At 35.6% G+C, this 20613-nt stretch overlaps 1 protein-coding gene across 3 annotated transcripts in view; it reads left to right on the top strand.

Annotated features, from left to right (window-relative positions):
* The window catches only part of CEP85L (centrosomal protein 85L), a 157355-nt gene that overhangs the window by 77211 nt on the left and 59531 nt on the right, over window positions 1-20613 (top strand). For all 3 annotated transcript variants that reach the window (XM_089921965.1, XM_089921963.1, XM_089921964.1), the window contains exon 4: window positions 12369-12490. In XM_089921965.1, the coding sequence (XP_089778091.1) occupies window positions 12369-12490 (122 nt within the window). The remainder of the gene's footprint in view (window positions 1-12368; window positions 12491-20613) is intronic.

Below are 20613 nucleotides of genomic sequence, written 5' to 3'. Positions count from 1 at the left end.
TTCCCAGGATTCTTTCCAGGACACCAGATTACATTTAGTAGTCGTGCCTCCTTTGGTCCACTTGGTTGTGACCGTTTCTTACAGAATGTCCACAGTTGGGATTCGTCTGATGTTTCTCTCATGGCTAGGGCTGGTTAATGTGTTTTTGAGAGGAAGATCAGAGAGGTAAAGTGCCGTTTTCATCACATATCAAGTGTACATACTATCAGCATGACTTACCGATGTCGTTAACCTTGATCACCTGGCTGAAGTGAAGTATTCGTCAAGTTTCTCCATGGTAAAGTTACTCTTTTCCCTCTCCCTCCTTACTGTACTCTCCAGAAGAAAGTTACTATGCACAGCCCACCCTTACGCTTCACTACCTTAAGAGTGGGGTGTCTATAAAAATTACTTGGCATCCTATGTATTTTATGATATAAAAACATTGAGAACAGGTCAGTAGGCTCTAGCTGTCTGCCAAAAAATGTCCATGGCACAAAAAATTAAGTCCTATGCTGGGGGTTGTTTCTGTCGTAGTATGGGGCAGCCCTTTGTGGAAAGAAGACTGAGTTCTCAAACAGGCTAAAATCCAGACCTCCTAGTTTGCTTTTTTAGGCACTGCTTTTCCAGCTTTGTCTCGTATCACATTCCCTTGTATCCTGTGCTGTGGCCTTGTACAGCTGCCTGCGGCTTTTTGAACAGGCTGTTGTTCTATTTTAAGCCTCCTCACTTTTTGTAGGAATGTCCTCCTTACTAACCTTTATTCCCATTAAAGTGCTAGTTTCAATTTATGTCTTCTGTGCAGCCCTCTCTTATGCTATATACTTTTGCATGTTACCCGTATTATTATGTCTCATTTTATTGTGTTTATTAGTATATCTGCCTAGACTAGATTCCAAGCTACTTGAGAACTATCCAATAACTCTTATATAACTATAACTATATATAACTTATATAACTCTATAACTATCCAATTTATACCCTCTTTATTCCTTATAGTATAGAACCTGGCTTATAGCAATTCTTAAATATTGGCTGAATGGATGATTGGATGAGTGAGTGAATAAAGGGGGAACTAGGAAAGATTGCAAGGAGGTAGTGAATGAGTGATTCTGCAGAAGTAAGTGTTACAAACAGTTAAAAACTTCTAACTTTTAAAGCTCATCATGGGGGAGGAGGAGAATAATTGGGAGAGATTGGGGATAAGAGTACAGTAACTGAGAAAATAAACTTTCTTGTCATTTAAAGATGATGTAAATATGTTTGTAAAGACTGAAGGAAGGTGGAACCATAAGCCTACGCTTCCTGAATTGAGCCTCTAAATTTTTTTTTTAACTTTTGTTTTCTTTGCTCATTGGATTCATAATAATCCATGTTACTTTATATACTCTTAATATTGCAAGACCTGCTTTTATTTATGTAATTATTTAGTTTTTATTTTATTTTAATAGTGAAAAAAGAAAGCACCTCTAAGATTACCACCTGAACATAAGCTCGGATGTTAATAACTTATGCCTAACCACATGGTCTTGCCATGTTCCCCCTATCTTCCCCACCCAAGTAAATGATTATTCTGATTCCTGGGTTAATTTCTTTACATTTGTTTTTATAGTTTTGTGGCATTTTAAATTATGTATTCCTTAAAAGTTCTTGTAATTTTACTTAACTCTGTGTAAAGGAAATTATGATGTATAAAAATCTTTTACGCTGAGTATTTAAACTTCAAGTTGTAGGGGTATGTCAGAAGCAAAAGAAGCTTCAAGGTAGACCTTTTTTTTCCTCTGGAAACTCTTTGACTAAAAGATAATTTAAGTGGTGACAGAATTAAAGCATTTTAATACTTAAATATATAATACAGCAAAATGTAAGCTGTGAATACATTTTTGTGATACTTCAAAGATAGGGAGCTTTTTAAGGTTAGACCCCCTAGACTCCCAAGGATTTTACCTAACTCTTAAGGGTTCTGTTCTATTAAAAGTTTGAGAATTACTGCCTTAAAATTTAAAGCTACCTAAAGAGGGATTAGTTGAAAAAAAAACATCTAAGAGCAAAAATGATGAGACTAGTAGTCTGAGACTTAGGGGATGGGGAAGTGCCTAAGGTAATAGAGAAGAGAGAATAGGAGTTATTCATCAAGTCGTGGGTAAAAAAGACCAATAATAAAGTAACTTATAAAACTTGAGATCATTTAGGGGAGGTAGATTCGCTTTTAAAATTGACTTGTCAGATACTTGAAGGCTCAAGCATTTTATTTTTTCGTAAGTGCTGAACTCTGGACAGATTCTCTTTCCTTATTAAATATCCCAGTTAGCAATGGGGAAGTTTGACATCAAGAGAAGCCAGTTAGTTTAAGGGAGGGGCTTGTCATGTAGGTTTACACAATTTGGGAGAAATGTACAAAATACACTCTAAGTGATGGGAAGAACTGCTATAGCATGTTCTGCGGCTTTTTAAGGAACTTGTCTATCGGTAAACAAGTAATATACAGGTGAAACATTTAACAGTTGGAAGTTAACCACTATTGCAAGATAACACTAGGAGGTCAAGAAAATTCAGGATCGAGAGTCAAATTAGCACATGTAGTAAGAAGCAATATGATTTCTAAGAGAACTGCATATTTTATACAAAAGAAGCTGGCAGAACTGAAGCCAAAATAAGAAGTGGAAAATCTCTCTCTCTCTCTCTCTCTCTCTCTCTCTCTCACACACACACACACACACACACACACACACACACATATGCATACACACATACATAACCAATTTAACAACAAAAAACAACCCTCAGATCTCCAGATACTTGCTTCAGAACTCTGTAGACCATGATGCTGTTCCTTTGTTAGGAAGATTCTAATCCACTTCAATGATTTGTAGTCCCACCCTGTCCATTATATTCATTATCTTTGTGCTTGGCATCCCAGCAACTGAGCTCCTTGCATTCCCAATCTTTATGGTGGCATCATTATTTATTTTGTCATCCAAAATGGAAATATGAGACTCATCCTTCTTTCTGTCTTCTCCCAGACTCTGGTCCACTAAGAAATCAAATGCGGATCGCTAGTTAGAAATCTGTGTTCCCGGAGCCTCATCAGCTCTCCTCTGAACTTTTACATATACCTTCTGTCTTGAACCTCTCCTCTTCTTTACCCTGATATCCAAGTTGCCTTCTCAAGGGTAAATTTGGTTCTCACATGCTGAGAATTTTTCTTTATTATCACCATGTCCCTCAAGATTAAAAACCCAAATTTTCCAGCACTGCATACAGAGGTTTTTCCTAATCTGGTGTTGTCATCTATTCCCACCATATTTGACAACTCTGCCATTTGTGTGTGTTATTTCTTCTATCTGGAATCTATTCCTTAGTTTCTTGTTCCTTTGGAATGCCTTTATTATTCGAAAATAGGTAGGGAGAAGCCTGTTTTGTTTGTTCTTAATTTTTAATTGCATAAGTAATAAGTGAATATCTCTTAGCAATTCAGGAAACTCAGATAAAGCAGAAGTTAGAGGGGGACTTCATACATTTTGTAGGTATTTTTTCTTTACCATAAATTTCATGAATAGGGACTGATTTATTTTTTCTTTACTCCTCACACTGCTAATCCCTTGGAAGTTAAGGTTAATGGATACTTTGAATGTTACTTTGCCATTACAAGTGAGCTTGTAAAAGGATAAGTTAAAGGAAGGTATAGAATACAAATGCAACTGACCAACTGACCCTTGAATTTTCAACATAGATGCATTCTTGAAAAGGTTATGTAAAATGGATTTTGATATGTAAAATTCATGTTTATCTTATAAAGCAAGCGATGTCCCAGTGGAAAAGATTAATAAGCCCAACTTTCTAATATGCAGACATTGTAACTTTTTATCAGCAGTTTAATGTGCTGCGAGTTGTACATTGTTTTGCTGTATCTCAGTAATCTGTACTTCCTCCTTAACCCATCTCCAAATTAAAAGCTTACATAGCACAGCAAAAGGATGTGAACATATCATCATCTGGGGTTTTCATTTGCCCTTGAGTTGGTCAAAGGTGGTGAGTAGGTTCCAGGACCAGCCCTTAGCATTAAGATCAAGAGCATAGGGCTTCCCTGGTGGCGCAGTGGTTGAGAGTCCGCCTGCCGATGCAGGGGACACGGGTTCGTGCCTCGGTCCGGGAAGATCCCACATGCCGCAGAACGGCTAGGCCCGTGAGCCATGGCGGCTGAGCCTGCGCGTCCGGAGCCTGTGCTCCGCAACGGGAGAGGCCACAACACTGAGAGGCCCATGTACCGCAAAAAAAAAAAAAAAAAAAGATCAAGAGCATACTTTTGGCAAAGTTTATCAGGCTGCCCTGTTAATGTATTCATTTTTATAGGTTTATTGCTTAGTTAGGGCCATGGATAGCTGAAGAGTTGATTGTTGACTCCAGTATAATATGTTGATTTTTAAAATCTAACTTAAAAACATAAAATATCTAAAAATTCAGTATTTGGATCATTATGAATCTGTGTACTGATTGTTTGAGAATCAGAAAATGCTCTTGAGACTTTACACCTACAAAATAGAAACACAGTATGGTCACTGAAGACTTTCTTTCAAATGTATCTCTAAAATGCAAACTAAAATTAAATTAATTATGTAGATTATTCAGAGATTTCTTGGGTCTGAAAGAAATGAGGCTGAACCTCAAGAGCTGGAAAGCATGATTTTTATTCAAATGTAAGTTTGTGGATTGATCTTTGAACTCTAATCTTTAGAGTGTGTACATTTCTTTTTATTATGTATATCATTGCTATAAAAATGATAGTAGAGATTTTTAAGTAATGGTAATTTCAGGGATGGTAGACTTTTGTAGATTGTAAATTTTTAGATTGCTTAATATTTAGCAAATATTGTCAGGTTCTGTGCTGAGTACCAGGAGTTATAAAAGAATAAGGCCAAGCTTATCGTGATGCAGACTAAAGTGGGAAAGGAACCACTGCCGTAAGTACTGTCATAAGTACTGTCACTCTAATTACAATACCTGTCTGTGCTGTTCAAAATAATTTTGGATTGTTTTGAAGGCTGAGAAATATACTTGAGGGATTGTTGTTAGTCATTGTCTTTTTGTTGATTGTGTGCTATGGGCTAGGGATGAACTAGACTCTGGGCATTACAAAAAAGAAAATCTCTAACATTTCTGGTGCTTATACTTTTTAGCAAAATATGTGAAGGGATGTTTAAATTGAACAGCAATCAAGTTGCCCCTCTAAACTCCTCTCAACAATTTTACCCTGAGAAGATTACCCATTGTTGACTCTTGAAATATTTTTTTTAAAAACAGTAATTTTAACATATGGAAGAATAAAGTATTTAATGGCCCATAATTACACTGTCCGAAAAGAAGTAAGTAGTACACATATGGTACGCAAAGTCAGTTAATCCCAACTGATATAAAGTAAAAGCCTCCTCCCTTTCTGCTCACAGAATAACCATCATTAATAATTCATTTTGTATACTTTGAGAAAAATCCTTTCATTTTAAAAATAATGTAGGCAGTGCTTTGGTCCTCAAACACATGTATTATTATATATTTTTCTTTTATCTCTCAATCGTACAATATGATAAAAAACTTGATAAAACATATTTTGGTAATCTGCTTTTAAAAATAAGTGAAATATGTTAGCGCTTATGCTACAGCTCCGTTTTAGTAGAATGTGGTTCTGTAGTCTGGTACATTTGTTATCCTTAAGTAATTATACAAAACCTTTGGAAAATGCTACGTTCTATTTGTTTATAAGTAAAATCCATGATTAAATTTGAAGACTTAAACACACACCCCCACCCCCAATCTTCTAATTGATTTCTTAGGGAAAATGATTTGTTCCTCAATCTTGGATATATCATTTACCTGCTTCACTTTTGCATTATAACTGTAATGAGATCATGTTTCATGCATAGATCATTCCTTTTTTTGGCATTTTTAGAAAACATGCTCATGCTAACACAGATTAGACATAAACCAGATTGATTTTTGAGAGGAAAAATGTCCCGTCCTCCAAAAGAAAATAGTTACATTAATAGTAACTTAGTTGTTTAGCATGGTGGAAATCACTAATATGTTTAGGGTTCTCTTTATTTTCATGTACATGTATTTTTAAAATATAAAATGTAGTTATATATTCCTCTCATCAGTTTCTTTTTATCATTTTTTTAGGGTCTTTTACCCTTGAAGTAACTTGATATATTTGCATTGTTATTTCAGTAAAGCATATTAGGATGGCAAAAATAGCATTATAGAGTTAGTTATAAAGACAAATTGAAGAACTAATGAGATCATTAAAAACTCAGTTCCTTCTTTAAGTTTCAAGAGTTAAGATGCATACTTCTGTTTATAATTAGTCACTCTGATGAAGAAGTTATGGATAGAATTTTTTAATATGATTTGTTTTTATTTTGTTAGAGAAATATGTAGTAATACATTCCATAAATAATTACATGGGCTTAGTTAAGATACAGATTATTTTTATTAAATGCACATTCTTTTAGTAATAATATAATATGTAAGATACAGATTTTATTTTAATGACAGTTCTTTCAGTAATCATATAGTCTGTGTTTTTCCTTCTCATTGAATTAAAACTCTAAACTCTGTGTAATTTGTAATTTATTTTCATCTTCATTATTGAGCTTTGTGAACTTACTTCTGGGTGAGGTGTCCTGATCCTTTTACCAAAAAGCACTCATAGAGTATCTCTTCAGATAGACTATTCCAGGAAAGAGAGGAAGATCTGCTGTGTTATTTGACATGTTGTGAGTGATGAATGAGCTAAGGAACAAAAGCAAATGAAAGAGAGATAACAGACTTGAAGAACTGCAGAGGCTGTATTCTAGTTAAGTGTGGCAGCACTAGATTATCTAAATTTAACAGTATTTGTCCAGGCTGAAGCCAAAGAATTTGGAACTATTTTCAGATGCAAATAGTGAGCTTATTTTAGAAGCATGTTTGACCATTACATGACATATTTTGGCAACTTTTCATAGCATCTGGGTCTCATCTAAATAGATATATTTGGGATTGTTGTAGATGCTTGTTTTCCCTATTCAGTTATGAGAGTGGAATTTGCTGTTTACAATAAGAGGTGCCAATATATGTGTTATATCTCTGGGTGGTTGGGCTCTAGATGCAGAAGAGTTATGCTAGTCTACTGGCTAGACTATTTGGCTAGTCTACTGTTTTCTCCTCTAAACCACCATTGCAACAATTGTATCTTATGTATTTTTAGGTAAAACATCTAAATGAGGAGTTCCCTTCCCTCCCTGAGTTTGGTAACTACCAAATATGTATAAAAAATGTTTACTTGTAAAAGTTGTCCTTGTTTTGCTGTACAGATTTTGAAATATTCATTACTTTGATGATGTCCTTTCTGTTCCGTGCTTGAAGTTAGCTCACAGTTATATGCCTTGATAATTATCTTTTAGACTTCATGTTCATGTCTAGTTACAGTTTTATTATTCACAAGCTATAAATATAAATTATATAGTCATATGTTTAAATTATATTCTCCTTGATTACTTATATTGGTTACGATCAAGTAGAAACATGACTGATGACTTGAAATTCTGCCACAAAATGGTATTCCTCTCATGACCAGTTATGATTTTATTGAATAGAAATTCTTAATTGCTTTCTAACTACTTGGGATAAAAATGTGTTACTAATGGTTATGGGGAGAGGTTATTTGAATATGAAATACTTTCTTCTTTTTCATATTTGGAAGCAGCATTGTCCCATCTTAAGAGAAGGCTTCTTCGTTCTTCTTAAGTATTGACAACTCTTAAGAACCAGCTTGTAATTGTTATAGGGGAGGACAAATAATTTTCCCTCTACCATTCTTAGTTCTTAGCTGAGACCACTGTAATAAAAGATAGATTACAAGAAAAAAACAAATAGAAGTTTATTAACCTATGTACCTTGTGTACGAAAATGAGGAACTCAAGAGAGGTGGCTTTAGAATTCATGATTAAATACCACTCAATTCAGGAAAAGCAGAGGAGGGATGCAGGCCTCTTAGGGGAGAATAGACGATTTTTAGGAGAGTTGAAGGGGCCCTTAGAAGAATAGATAGGAAAGATGATAACCTCCTGTGGGAAAGTTTGTCTGGGTGCAATGTCTGCTTCTAGTCTCCTTTCCTGTGATAAGAGCCAATCCTCCCAGATTGATGAAACTCCCAGGGAGGGGATTTATGACAGCTGAGTTCCTTTGGGAGGATCTGCCTTTAGGCAGAGAGTGGAGTTCAGAAAAAGCCTCTCCCTGCATTTGCTCGTTTTCAAGTGCCTACAGCTCAAAATAATTAATATGTCATTAATTATGGTGGCGTGTCCTGAACTCCTACAGTCGTATTTTGGGGTAGCATATTGTGCTACCCTTCATTTCCAACTCTGTTTTTGCATTCTTGGTGTACAGTATTTACTTCATCTGGTCATTTATCTCTCAATTATTTGCCTATGTAGGATAGCACCGTAGCGATGAATAGATAGGAAATTATAGCTGAGATAGTGCATTGTATCATCTACAGAGCATCTTTGAGTACTTACATGTTCTCCCCCAGCAGGCAAGGCCTTCATTTCCCCTCAGTCCTACTTTGAGGTAGAGAGAAAAATAAAGTCTAGGCCCATGGTTAGTATATATTTTGTTTTTGTTGAGTTAGTATTGCATTTTGTGGATGTAGCACAGTTTGTTTATCCATTTATCAGTTAATGGTTTGTTTCCAGTTTTGGGTGATTAAACATTTGCCTTCAGGATTTTGTAGACATACGTTTTCACTTCTTTTGATTGGATACCAAATTCAATTCCCCATTTAATCAGCTTTGCCCCTTCGGAAGTTAGTTGACCAAATGAAATAAGTCAGAGAAAGAAAAATACTGTATGATGTCACTTGTATGTGGCATCTAAAAATGCCAAACTCATAGAAACAGAAACTAGAATGGTGGTTACCAGAGGGTAGGGGGTAGGGAAATGGGGAGATGTTGGTCAGAGGATACAAACTTCCAATTTGCTATAAATTATAATAAAAATAAAATTTCATCAGTTGTTTCTTTTCTGTATATCTTTAGTAGTACAGCATTGTTTATATAGTATGCAAAATCATAAAGGTACAGTAGCTGCCTTGCTATTTGAGATGTCACAATATAATTTTAATAACTCTTGCTAGGTAATTCAAATTGTGTTCTGTAACTTCATTTAGTATAGCGTGCCCTATGGCCTCATTACAAAAGCCTTAAAAGGTAACATGTTTCCATAATTGTCATTTTCAGTGATAGGTAGATATAAACAGGTTTTTAAAATTACGTGTAACTCCACCTGCAGCATTAGGTTGTGTGTCAGGATTCATTCTCCTTTTTAAACTACTTCTATGAATCAGGATTAAAGATTCGTAGGAAGACTGCCGTGCTGCTGATTTGGTAATTGTTTATTGCGTCTTAATTACAGAGAAAGGCTTCCTTTCCTTTATTCCTGTTTGCTCAATTTTATGGGTCAATTTTTGTTTTCTAAAGGGTTTAGGTTAAGGGAGCTACAAATCAGAAGAATAAAGTTTCATGTTTTGTTTTATGTATATTCACTGGATGTATCTGGCAAGAACTTCAGCATTCCATCCTGTCAGGTGACTCAGGTGCTATAAACCAAGTAGTACTGTTGTTTGCTTTTGTCTTGCAGATCTACTTTTTTCTTCTCTTTATTCCCTCTTTCTTGATGCCAGGAAGTTTTATAAAACAAGAAAAGGCTTTTCCTTAAGTTGTCAGCCATGGGAAAAATTTTAGCAGATTACTGGTGGAAGAATAGAATAGTTAATATCTTCTTGAAAAGATCATCATCTATTGTCTAGGCACTTGTCTTATTGAAATAGGTACAAGATATATAAGGTAAAGCATAGCTTAAAATATTATGGTATAGGTCATTCCTGACTTGTGGTAATCAGCAGTGGAGGAACCTTTTATAAAGTTTTGGAAGAGGATACCATAGATCCTCAAGCTATCTTAGAAGTTTTTTGTTAGGCATGGTAACAATATACAAAAACCAATATTTAAAATATCTGTAACCTGTTATCAGGATATTAATATATAATTCAATATATAAATAAAATACATATTCACTTTTATTCTATAAATAAATTAAATATTTAGTATTATAAATTATAGCACAAATGGTTCACCATATTATTCTGATAATTTCCACATCTTATGTTGAGTTTTGGAATTATTGATATGGTCTTTTGTCTTACTTAGTTTTTACCAGTTTTAATGAATTCCTGTTTGAGCTACAGTTTGACAAAATAAATTTCATGAAATGAGTACCTATTAAACTGATAGTCATTAAGTAACATGGAGTTGCAATAAGCATAGACTTTCTCTTAATATCAACAATATTGTTTATAGTGCTTAATCTTCTCTTGGTTTTTAAGAGCAGTTACTTTCAAACATATTTTCCAGTTCCTCTAATGCTATGAAATTTGAAATACCTCTTAAGTCAACTGGGCCATAGTAGAAAGAGTGAGACAGTGTGGTGCTCTTTTGTTGGGCTGCCTATATTTGAATCCTAGCTCTGCCAACTAAATATAAGCTGGTAGGTAGTGTTGGGGTGGGGGAATTTTGAGGGGCTGACTAGTAGAAAGCAACCAATCAGGAAGGATGCCCTAAGTAGTATCTCGAGGGCCCCTTTTTATGCCAGGAAGTAACTCTTTATTTGTTGGATGATGGAAAGTTCTCAGGATTGGGTTTGGGCAGCAGCTAGTGTTCAACCACAGTGAAAGTACTTCAGTACTGCTACAACGAATATATCTGTACTGGTGCATACTGGCCCAGTATCAGCCTGAGCTGTATGTTGGGCAAGAGAAAGAGTGAAATTCAAAGACCAGATCTCTGACTAACCTGTCTCTATAACCCTATGTGTCACTTAGACTCCAAATATGTGACCATCTGACAAAGTTATATACCCTGTTATCTAGTTTCTACGCTTCTTAATCTGATCGCCTTGTGCTGTCTTTGTGCTGCCTGAAACATCCTGTCCTAGTATTACTTGACAGTCATCTTAATTTAAAGGTTTAACCTAGGACTAGTTGATGTCACCCAGTTAGTGGTTTATTCAGAAGTAGGTCTTGTCAGTAGCATCTTTGGAAAACAAAGGATAAAAAATATTGCTGCACATTTGATTCTCCTAAAGTTTGCTTTGTGGTGTTTATATAGCATCTCTTAGCTTGCCAAGGAATTTATTTTCCTATTTGATTTACCAGTTGTATTGGAAATTCACTAGTTTCCTAGAGCTACCATAACAAAGGACACAAACAAGGTAGCTTAAACAACAGATATTTATTGTCTCACAGTGCTGGAGGTTAGAAGTCCAAAATCAAGGTGTCAGCAAAGTTAGTTCCTTCTGAGGGCTGTGAAGAAGAATCTGTTTCAGGCCTGTTTCTAGTGGTTTTCTAGCAGTCTTGTTGTGTTCCTTTGCTTGTAGATGTATCACTCCAATCTCTTGTTTTCATCTTCACATGGTGTTCTCTCTGTATCTCTTTACATAGTCTTCTGTGTGCATGTCTGCGTTCAGATTTCCCCTTTTACATCAGTCTCATGACTTCATCTTGACTGTATCTGTGAAGTCCCTATTTCCAAATGGGGCTACATTCTGAGGTATTAGGGGTTAGGACTTCAACATCTTTTTGAAGGGACACAGTTCAACCAGTACCACCAGTATTAAAATTTTGATTTTGTTTCAATGATAGAAATTTGAGGATATCTGCTGTATTGGGTTTTGTTATTATTTGTTTTAAATATCTTAAATTTTTCTTAAAGTCTAAATCAGATTTTTTCTAAATGATATAATAAACACTGGAGACCAGTAATCATCCAGATTATCTGCTTAATAGTCATTTTCTATGGATATATTTACTACTTTGTGAAAATATTTTAGCTTTTGAAATTTCAGTGTAATTAAATGTTGATGTGATGAATGACAATTTGAAGTCTGAATGCTACAGATACTATTTTTATTCCCTTGTGGAAACCCTTCTGGTAATGCTTGTACAGTCTAGCCTTGGTATGTTCTTTTATTGTACTCCTTCCTTAGGCAATGATTAATTTCTTATTTCCAGAAAGCTTCCACAAGATAATGAGAACAGGATCTTACATATAGTATTATAATAATGTTCTCTTGTCACCAATTCTTCCTTAGATTTGTACATTTACTTTAGAACTTCCTTGAAATTCTTCAAGTTATGCTGTATTCACAGGTGTGATTTAAGATGGTTTTTTAAAAAAAATCAAATGGACAGTTCTCTATTTTTTTAAAATGAAAATCACTGGGAAAATACAAGGTGACATATAAATATTCCCTTTAGCCACTTTTAGTATACTAATAGTGTAAACATGTTTGTGCAGGTTTTGACTGGATCATCTCGTCAAAGTTATTCACCTCCTGGCTATCAAGATTTCAATAAGTGGGAATCAGTGCTGAAAATAAAAGAAGGACTACTAAGGCAGAAAGAAATTGTAATTGATCGGTGAGTCTTTTTTTTTTTTACTTACTAAATATTTCAGGCATGCAGAAATGTAGATTAATAAAACAAATATCTTTGTACCCACTGCTTAGAGTTTAAGAAATAGAACCTTACAAGTACACTGATGTCTCATGTCTGTCCATCCCCAATCCCAGTACTTTTAAGAACCACTATCAGAACTGAGGGTCAGTTGGTTTATCTGCCTATCTATCTATCTATCTATGTATCTATCTATCTATGTATCTATCTATCTGTGTCTGTTTTCTACCATCTTTCATTTACATTAGGGTAACTCATTATTTGGAAACTCCTCTCCATCTCTTTTGTACATGTAACAAGTTAGCTGCAATGCTGATGAACTATCAAAGCTAGTGTCTTTGTGTTTTATACTTGGGAACTATCAAATTGGAAAGCTACTTTAAAGTGGTAGCTTCCTTTAACTAATGTATGTTAGATCTGATAGCACAGAAAGCATGAAAATCATGAATGTTTAAAGTTAAATGACCTACAGATAAGAATTTTGAAAATTTTGGGAGACATTTCCAAAATTTTGCCTATTTCAGTACCAAAGCTCTGAAAACAAATTTCTTTAAACTTAATAGTCTCCTGATTATTCTCAGCAAAAAACCTTAATATTACTTAATTATTTATGATCTATATTGGTTCTACATCATTTATGTATACTTTTGGGATAGTTAAACATGTTGCATATCATGGTAATTGGGAAATAGTTTGAGGAGGCATTTTTTTCTTAATCAGTGCTAGTTACTACTTATTTTCATGTGCTTATATGGGATAAAGTAGTAGATATTTTAGCCTTAAAATTGAATCCTAATTCAAATCTTTAAATATATCTAATAGTTGAAATTTCAAAAGATTTTGCTTAGAAACTTAGCAGTGTTAAGCAAGATCTGCTGGGAAGTAAACTAGAGCATAGACACCTGGGCTTCCTTATTCTCCACTATGTTCTCAACACCTTGAACAGAGCCTGGCGTGTAGTACATGTACTTAGTGCTTGATACTTCCATGTTTGATAAATGAATGAAGATTGTAAGAGATAGTTATAATTGATTTTATGAAAAGGCCATTTTAAAATATTAGATACTTCTAGTACAAGTGAATTTTATGTATAAATAATTATAGACCCTGTTGGATATATATTTTGAACACTTAAATAATTTAACTCATTGTATAGACTTGAAATTAATACCGTTTTTAAACACACCAAAATTCAGACTTTCATTAATATGAATAGACTTGCCCTCAATCAGAACCGCTCGGCTTTTATTATTTTTTAAACACCATTATACCATTCTATTGGGTATAAGTTAATAAGTGTCTTAGTTCATTTGGGCTGCTATAATAAAATACCATAGACTGGGTAGCTTATAGACAACAAATATTTATTTTTCCCACTTCTGGAGTCTGGGAAGTCCCAAGGCACCTGCAGATTCAATGTCTGGTGAGAGCCAACCTCCTGATTCATAGATGGCCGTCTTCTTGCTGTAACCTCCCATGATGAAAGGGGCAAGGGAGCTCTCTGGAGCTTCTTTTGTAATGGTACTAATTGCATTCATGAGGATTCTGTCCTCATGACCTAGTCACCTCCCAAAGGTCCTCTACCCCCTATACCACACATTGGGCATTAGGATTTAATGTGTGAATTTGGGGGGGGGGTGTATGTCACAACATTCAGTCTATGGCAGTAAGAAATGCAGATAATTATTGATGTAATCTATTAAAATATATTTATATTTGTCAATTCTGTATATATAGAAGGATACTAAGGAAATAATCCAAAATCATTCAAGTTGCTCAGTTGGCCAATTCTGTTATTTAATTTAAAAAATTTTTTTTATTGAAGTGTAGTTGATTTACAATGCTGTGTTAGTTTCAGGTATGCAGCAAAGTGATTCAGTTTTATATATATACTTTTTCAGATTCTTTTTCCATATAGGTTATTATAAAATATTGACTATAGTTCTCTGTGCTATACAGTAGGTTCTTGTTGTTTATCTATTTTATATATAGTAGTGTGTGTATTTACTCCCAAGTTTCTAATTTATCCCTTTCCCCCATCTTTCCCCTTTGGTAGCCATAAGTTTGTTTTCTATGTCTGTGAGTCTATTTCTGTTTTGTAAATAAGTTCATTTGTATTATTTTTTTTAGATTCCACATGTAAGTGATATATTTGTCTTTGTCTGACTTACTTCACTTCGTATAATAATCTCTAGGTCCATCCATGTTGCTGCAGATGTCATTATTTCATTCTTTTTTATGGCTGAGTAATATTCCATGGTATATATGTACCATACCTTCTTTATCCATTCATCTGTCGATGGGCATTTAGGTTGTTGCCATGTCTTGGCTGTTGTAAATAGTGCTGCAGTGAACATCAGGGTGCATGTGTCTTTTCAGGTTATGGTTTTCTCTGGATATATACCCAGGATAGGATTGCAGGATCATATGGTAGCTCTCTATTTTTAGTTTTTTAAGGAACCTTCATACTGTTATCCATGGTGGCTGTACCAATTTACATGCCCACCAACAGTGTAGGAGGGTTCCCTTTTCTCCACACCCTTTCCAGCATTTATTATTTGTAGACTTTTTGATAATGGCCATTCTGACTGGTGTGAGGTGGTATCTCATTGTAGTTTTGATTTGCATTTCTCTAATGATTAGCAGCGTTGAGCATCTTTTCATGTATCTTTTGGCCATCTGTATGTCTTCTTTGGAGAATTGTCTATTTAGGTCTTCTGCCCATTTTTGGCCGATTCTTTATCTAGTCTCATTTATGGATCTTTGGTAGCCACATTGTCAAGTAGGAGTTGGCTGGCCTAGGCTGGCCTTATCTGGATGGTCTTTATGCTCCATGGGGATCTGTCATCCTCCAGTATGCTAACCACGGTTTGTTCATAGGGTGAAGTTCAAAGAGAAAATGAAGCACACACGTTCTCTTGGAGCTTAGGCTCAGAACTGGCACAAAGTCCCTATGGAGAATCTCTGTACGCTTCGTTTAATTTCTCTGTGATCCTAAAACTGCTCTAAAAAATAAAGTCTGCTTAAAAAAAAAAAAATCACTTCCGCTATGTTCTTATTGGTCACAAGGCCAGGAGACTTCACCTGTGGACAGTAGGAACAGCAAAATCACATCATAAAGGAGTATGAGTAATACAGGGAAGGGAATACTTGTGGATGTTTTTGTAAACAATCTACCACACCCAGTGTCTTAAATAATCTTTGATATTTTACATGCTTATTATAAAGTTTTTGATGATTAATGCATTTGATATTATATAAAACAGAGGAAGAAAAAGTAGCAACTCCTGTTTCTAAAGCAACATGACCAGAATTTAAAAGTAAAAATGTTCGGGCTTCCCTGGTGGCGCAGTGGTTGGGAGTCCGCCTGCCGATGCAGGGGACACGGGTTCGTGCCCCGGTCCAGGAAGATCCCACATGCCGCGGAGCGGCTGGGCCCGTGAGCCATGGCCACTGGGCCTGCGCGTCCGGAGCCTGTACTCCACAACGGGAGAGGCCACAGCAGTGAGAGGCCCGCGTACCGCAAAAAAAAAAAAAAAAAAAGTAAAAATCTTCATATATAAAGATCTTTATAACACATATAGTGATGAAAATTAGAACAAAATTATAGTATATCTTTTTTCCAGGAACCAGATTAGACTAATGGCCTTTAAAATGGTGATAACACATGCAGAGACTATTTCAGAGACAGAATTGACAGGATTTAGTTTCTTCCTGGATGGAACTGAGAGTAAAGATGCTGAACTTTTCTACTTTGGAATACAGTGTGGGTGATGATACCTTTTAAGTCACTTAACTAAAAATTGTATGCTGGATATTATTCCTGAAAATATCAAGTTATTCATGATTGCATGAGAAAAACGTGGTTTTTTTTTTTTTTTTTTGCAATGCATATAGCTTTCGTAGATTTTGGATAATTAGGTCAAAACAGATCAAATATTAAGGAAAAATAACTGCTATAGAAACTGTTCTTCTTATGGTTACCAGTGGGGAAGGGTCGGGTGGGGGGAGGGATAGATTGGGAGTTGGGGATTGACATGTACACACTGCTATATTTAAAATAGATAACCAACAAGGACCTACTGTATAGAACAGGTAATTCTGCTCAGTATTCTGTAATAACCTAAATGGAAAAAGAATTTGAAAATGAATAGATACATGTATATGTATAACTGAATCACTTTGCTGTACACCTGAAACTAACAAAACATTGTTAATCAACTATATACTCCAATATAAAGTAAAAAAATTTTTTTAATTAAAAAGAAAAAGAAACTTCTTAAATGTTCCCCATCTTGTGAGAAAAAGCAAATAGGTTAATTTCAAAAACAACTCAGAAAAAAAAGGAAGAAACCTGGTTTCTAATGCTTTATATTTGACACTAACCATTTAGATAATTCTGAATAGGGTACTTGACCTTTTGCATATTGATCTTCTCATCTGCCTGGGTACAAGGAGTTTCACCACTTAAGCAAAAAATGAGGTTTTTGAAGATCACTCTTCTAGGCAACTCTCCTCTCCCACCTAGTTGTACAGCATGAGGATTAAATGAATAAATGTATGTAAAAAGCACTAATACTGTCTGATGCATAGTGGCCATCAGCAAATAGTAGCCACATTATACATGTTTTATATATGTAATAGTTATGTTTACGTGCTTGTCTTTCCTCAGTCGACTTTGATCTCTTCACAGAAGAGACCGTTTCATGTACATTTTATTACTCATAGTAGGCACTCACTAAATATTCATGCAGAGGAAATAGCCTCATTTTAATGAAAAAGAAGGTTGTTGGTTAACCTATGCTGTTGCTGATACTAGTAGTTCATATGATGGTTTACATTTAGAAATTGCGTAGGTTGTGCCGCTGAATTGAACAGATAAAATATAGGGGTAAGTCAGTGCACTGGAGCCAGATTCAGAGAGGAAACCCTATACCCTCTGTGGTGACAGCTGAGTTAATGCTATTAGTAAATGATAACTGGCAGTATAGAGGACAATTCTCATTTTGTCATTACTTGCAATTTACAATATAGTATCTACAAATCTTCTTAAGATCTTGTCCGACAATAGAGAATCTGACTAGCCATTGTTTCTGGTTCTTGGAAAGGAGACTGTAAATCTTTAGAATGTCTTTTTTATTCATGAGCCCTGGAACACACCTGCATTTATGCTAATGAGGTGATTCTTGGGCCCTGGATAGCAGCTTCAGCTATTTACCATAGAGACCAACCCTGTGATCAGAGGGTTGGGACTTTTGAGCCAGTCCAACCTCCAGGGAGAGGAGGAGGCTGGAGATCGAGTTCAGTGATTTAATCAATCTTGCCCACACAGTGAAATTCTATAATAAAAACTCTGGGAACTCCCCAGATTTGTAGCCATTTGGTTAGAAGTGTGGATGGCCTGGGGATCCCACTTGAGTCTGGCATCTGAAGTGAGGCTTTCTTGTTGGGGATCATGCCCTTAAAGCTGTGGAGTCTGATGCTAACTTAAGGTGTTTAGTGTCAGAATCAAATTTCACACAGTGTAGCAGTTGGCCTTGAAACAAAATAGATTCAGAAATTGATTTTATAAAGCTATATACCTAGGTGTAAACAACCAAAGTAGATAGAAACAAACTATTGAAACTATTTAAATACTCAGATAAGCTGATAAAAATAACCAAATCTTACTTCGACACTTGTGATGGAGAATAAATATGACTCTTGCATTATGGGGTCCGTCTCAAAGTAAAAGATGTTCTGCAAATTGCTATGAGCAAACTGTCGTATGTTAATTGATCATATCTGTGAAGTTGGAATTTTAATAACTTTTAATAACCATGATATGTACACTTAGGCCTTGCTTTAGAAATATGATAAGTCCTAGCTTCTAAAGCAGATGAGTTAGAAGGACATTTAATATGAATTCCATTAAAAAAAAATCCACACTATACCAAAGAATCCACCACTGATTTTAAAAGTTTACCTAGCAAAATTATAATGTGATTTTACTTCCACATGTAATTAAATGAGAGACATATACATTGCTGAAGGCTCAAATGATAGTCAGCATTTTTTAATAATAAAATATTTTTAAATTAAGGTATGGACTTTTTTTTTTAGACATACTATTATGCAATAGATTACAGTATAATGTAATTATAACTTTTATAGGCACTGGGAAACCAAAAAATTCATGTGACTGGCTTTCTTGCAATATTCAGTTTATTGCCACGGTCTGGAACCAAACCTGCAATATCTCCAAGGTCTGCCTTTAAATGTAAAAGCATCCTTTTAATATACTTTGGGAGTATTTTCAGGCTATACTCCCTTAACACATTTACTGTTCTTCCTCTGACTACTCTTAGGATTTTCTCTTTATCACTGATTTTAAGTCATTTGATTAGGATGTTCCTTGGTTTAGTTTTCTTTTTGTTATTTGTGCTTTCGGTTCTTTGGTCTTCTTGGATCTGTGGGTGTGTTATTCTCAGCAGATTTGGAAAAAATTTGGCCGGTTTTCTACAAATACTTTTTCTTGCTCATTCCTCCTCCCCTCACCTCCCCTATAGGGATTCTAATTACACACATAATTTGGCCTTTTAAAGAAATCCACAACTCATTGATTCTCTGAGTTTTTGTTTTGTTTGTTTTGTTTCATTTATTTGTCTTTTTTTTCTGTTTCTTTTTGGATCATTTCTGTTGATATGTCTTCAAATTCCCTGATCTTTTCTTCTGCAAATTCTAATCTGCCCTAATCCCATTCAGGATCATATTTATGTCTTCCATGTCTCTGCTTAACATATTATGTCTTTCTTCTAGTTTCTTGAACATATGAAAATAGTTACAATAATTGATTTGGTGTCCTTCACTATTAATTCTGTCATTTGTGTCAGTTCTAGCTCACTTTCAGTTGATTGGCTGTTCACCTTATTGTGGGTCATATTTCCCTGCTTCTTTGAGATGCCAGGCATTATGAATTTTGACTTGTTTTGGATGTTACATATTTTTGTATTCTTTTTTTAATTTATTTATTTATTTTGTTTATTTTTATTTTTGGCTGCGTTGGGTCTTGTTGCTGCATGCGGGCTTTCTCTAGTGGCGAGCGGGGGCTACTCTTTGTTGCGGTGCACGGGCTTCTCATTGCGGTGGCTTCTCTTGTTGTGGAGCATGGGCTCTAGGTATGCGGGCTTCAGTAGTTGCGGCACTCGGGCTCAGTGGTGTGGCGTGCAGGCTGTAGAGCGCAGCTTCCGTAGTTGTGGCGCACGGGCTTAGTTGCTCCATGGCATGTGGGATCTTCCTGGACCAGGGCTCGAACCCGTGTCCCCTGCATTGGCAGACGGATTCTTAACCACAGCACCACCAGGGAAGCCATTATTTTTGTATTCTTGCACTTTGTTCTGAGCCCCAAATTGCCCTCAGTTGGAAATCGCTGCTAACTGATACCCTGTAAATTATGAAGTTTTGGCATTTGGGAACAGGCACAATTCCGGGCCCGATGTGAGCCTCAGGCACTGTTTCTTCTAATCTTTTTGGCTAACATATCCCCCACCCTCACCCCATAACGCCCCCTCCCCACTTAAAGGAGTTTCTTCACGCATTCGTTAGTTAACACTCAACTGAATACTCAAGGGTGGCTCTGCACTGTGAACTCTAGCTGCCTTGGTTTCTCCAGATTACCAGCTTTGTTTTTTCAACTCAGAGAGGTCACTTTCCCTGTTCAGAGGCTAAGGCTTAAAACGCTAATCTCTGGCAATCTTAGGACTCATAGAATTTGTTGTCCACCTCCCAGAAGTCACGGTGACTAATTGCCTGTTGTCCAGTGTCTTGAGAGTCTTTCTTACCTGTATTTTGTTCCATTTTGTAATTATGTCAAGGGGAAGGGCAAAACTGGTTCCTGTTACTCCATCTTGACTGGAAGAGGAAGTTTAGTTTTCTTTGTAAAGTTTTACATTATTTGAAAAGTACCATGTGACTAATCTCTCCTAACTTATCTGTTTCCTGTTTGATGTTTTCTGTGTGGATGTTCTTAAAGGATAGCATATCTGAAAAACAAATAAAAACAGCTCTGAATAGCGTAAGCTCTTTGATGCAGTCTGAACTTGCTCCAA

This window comes from Delphinapterus leucas, chromosome 12 (assembly GCF_059928025.1).
Source record: "Delphinapterus leucas isolate spDelLeu-1000000601 "Yukka" chromosome 12, BTC_Dleu_Yukka2, whole genome shotgun sequence".
In the NCBI taxonomy this organism is placed as follows: domain Eukaryota; kingdom Metazoa; phylum Chordata; class Mammalia; order Artiodactyla; family Monodontidae; genus Delphinapterus; species Delphinapterus leucas.
This window is presented reverse-complemented; position numbering and strand designations above follow the sequence as displayed.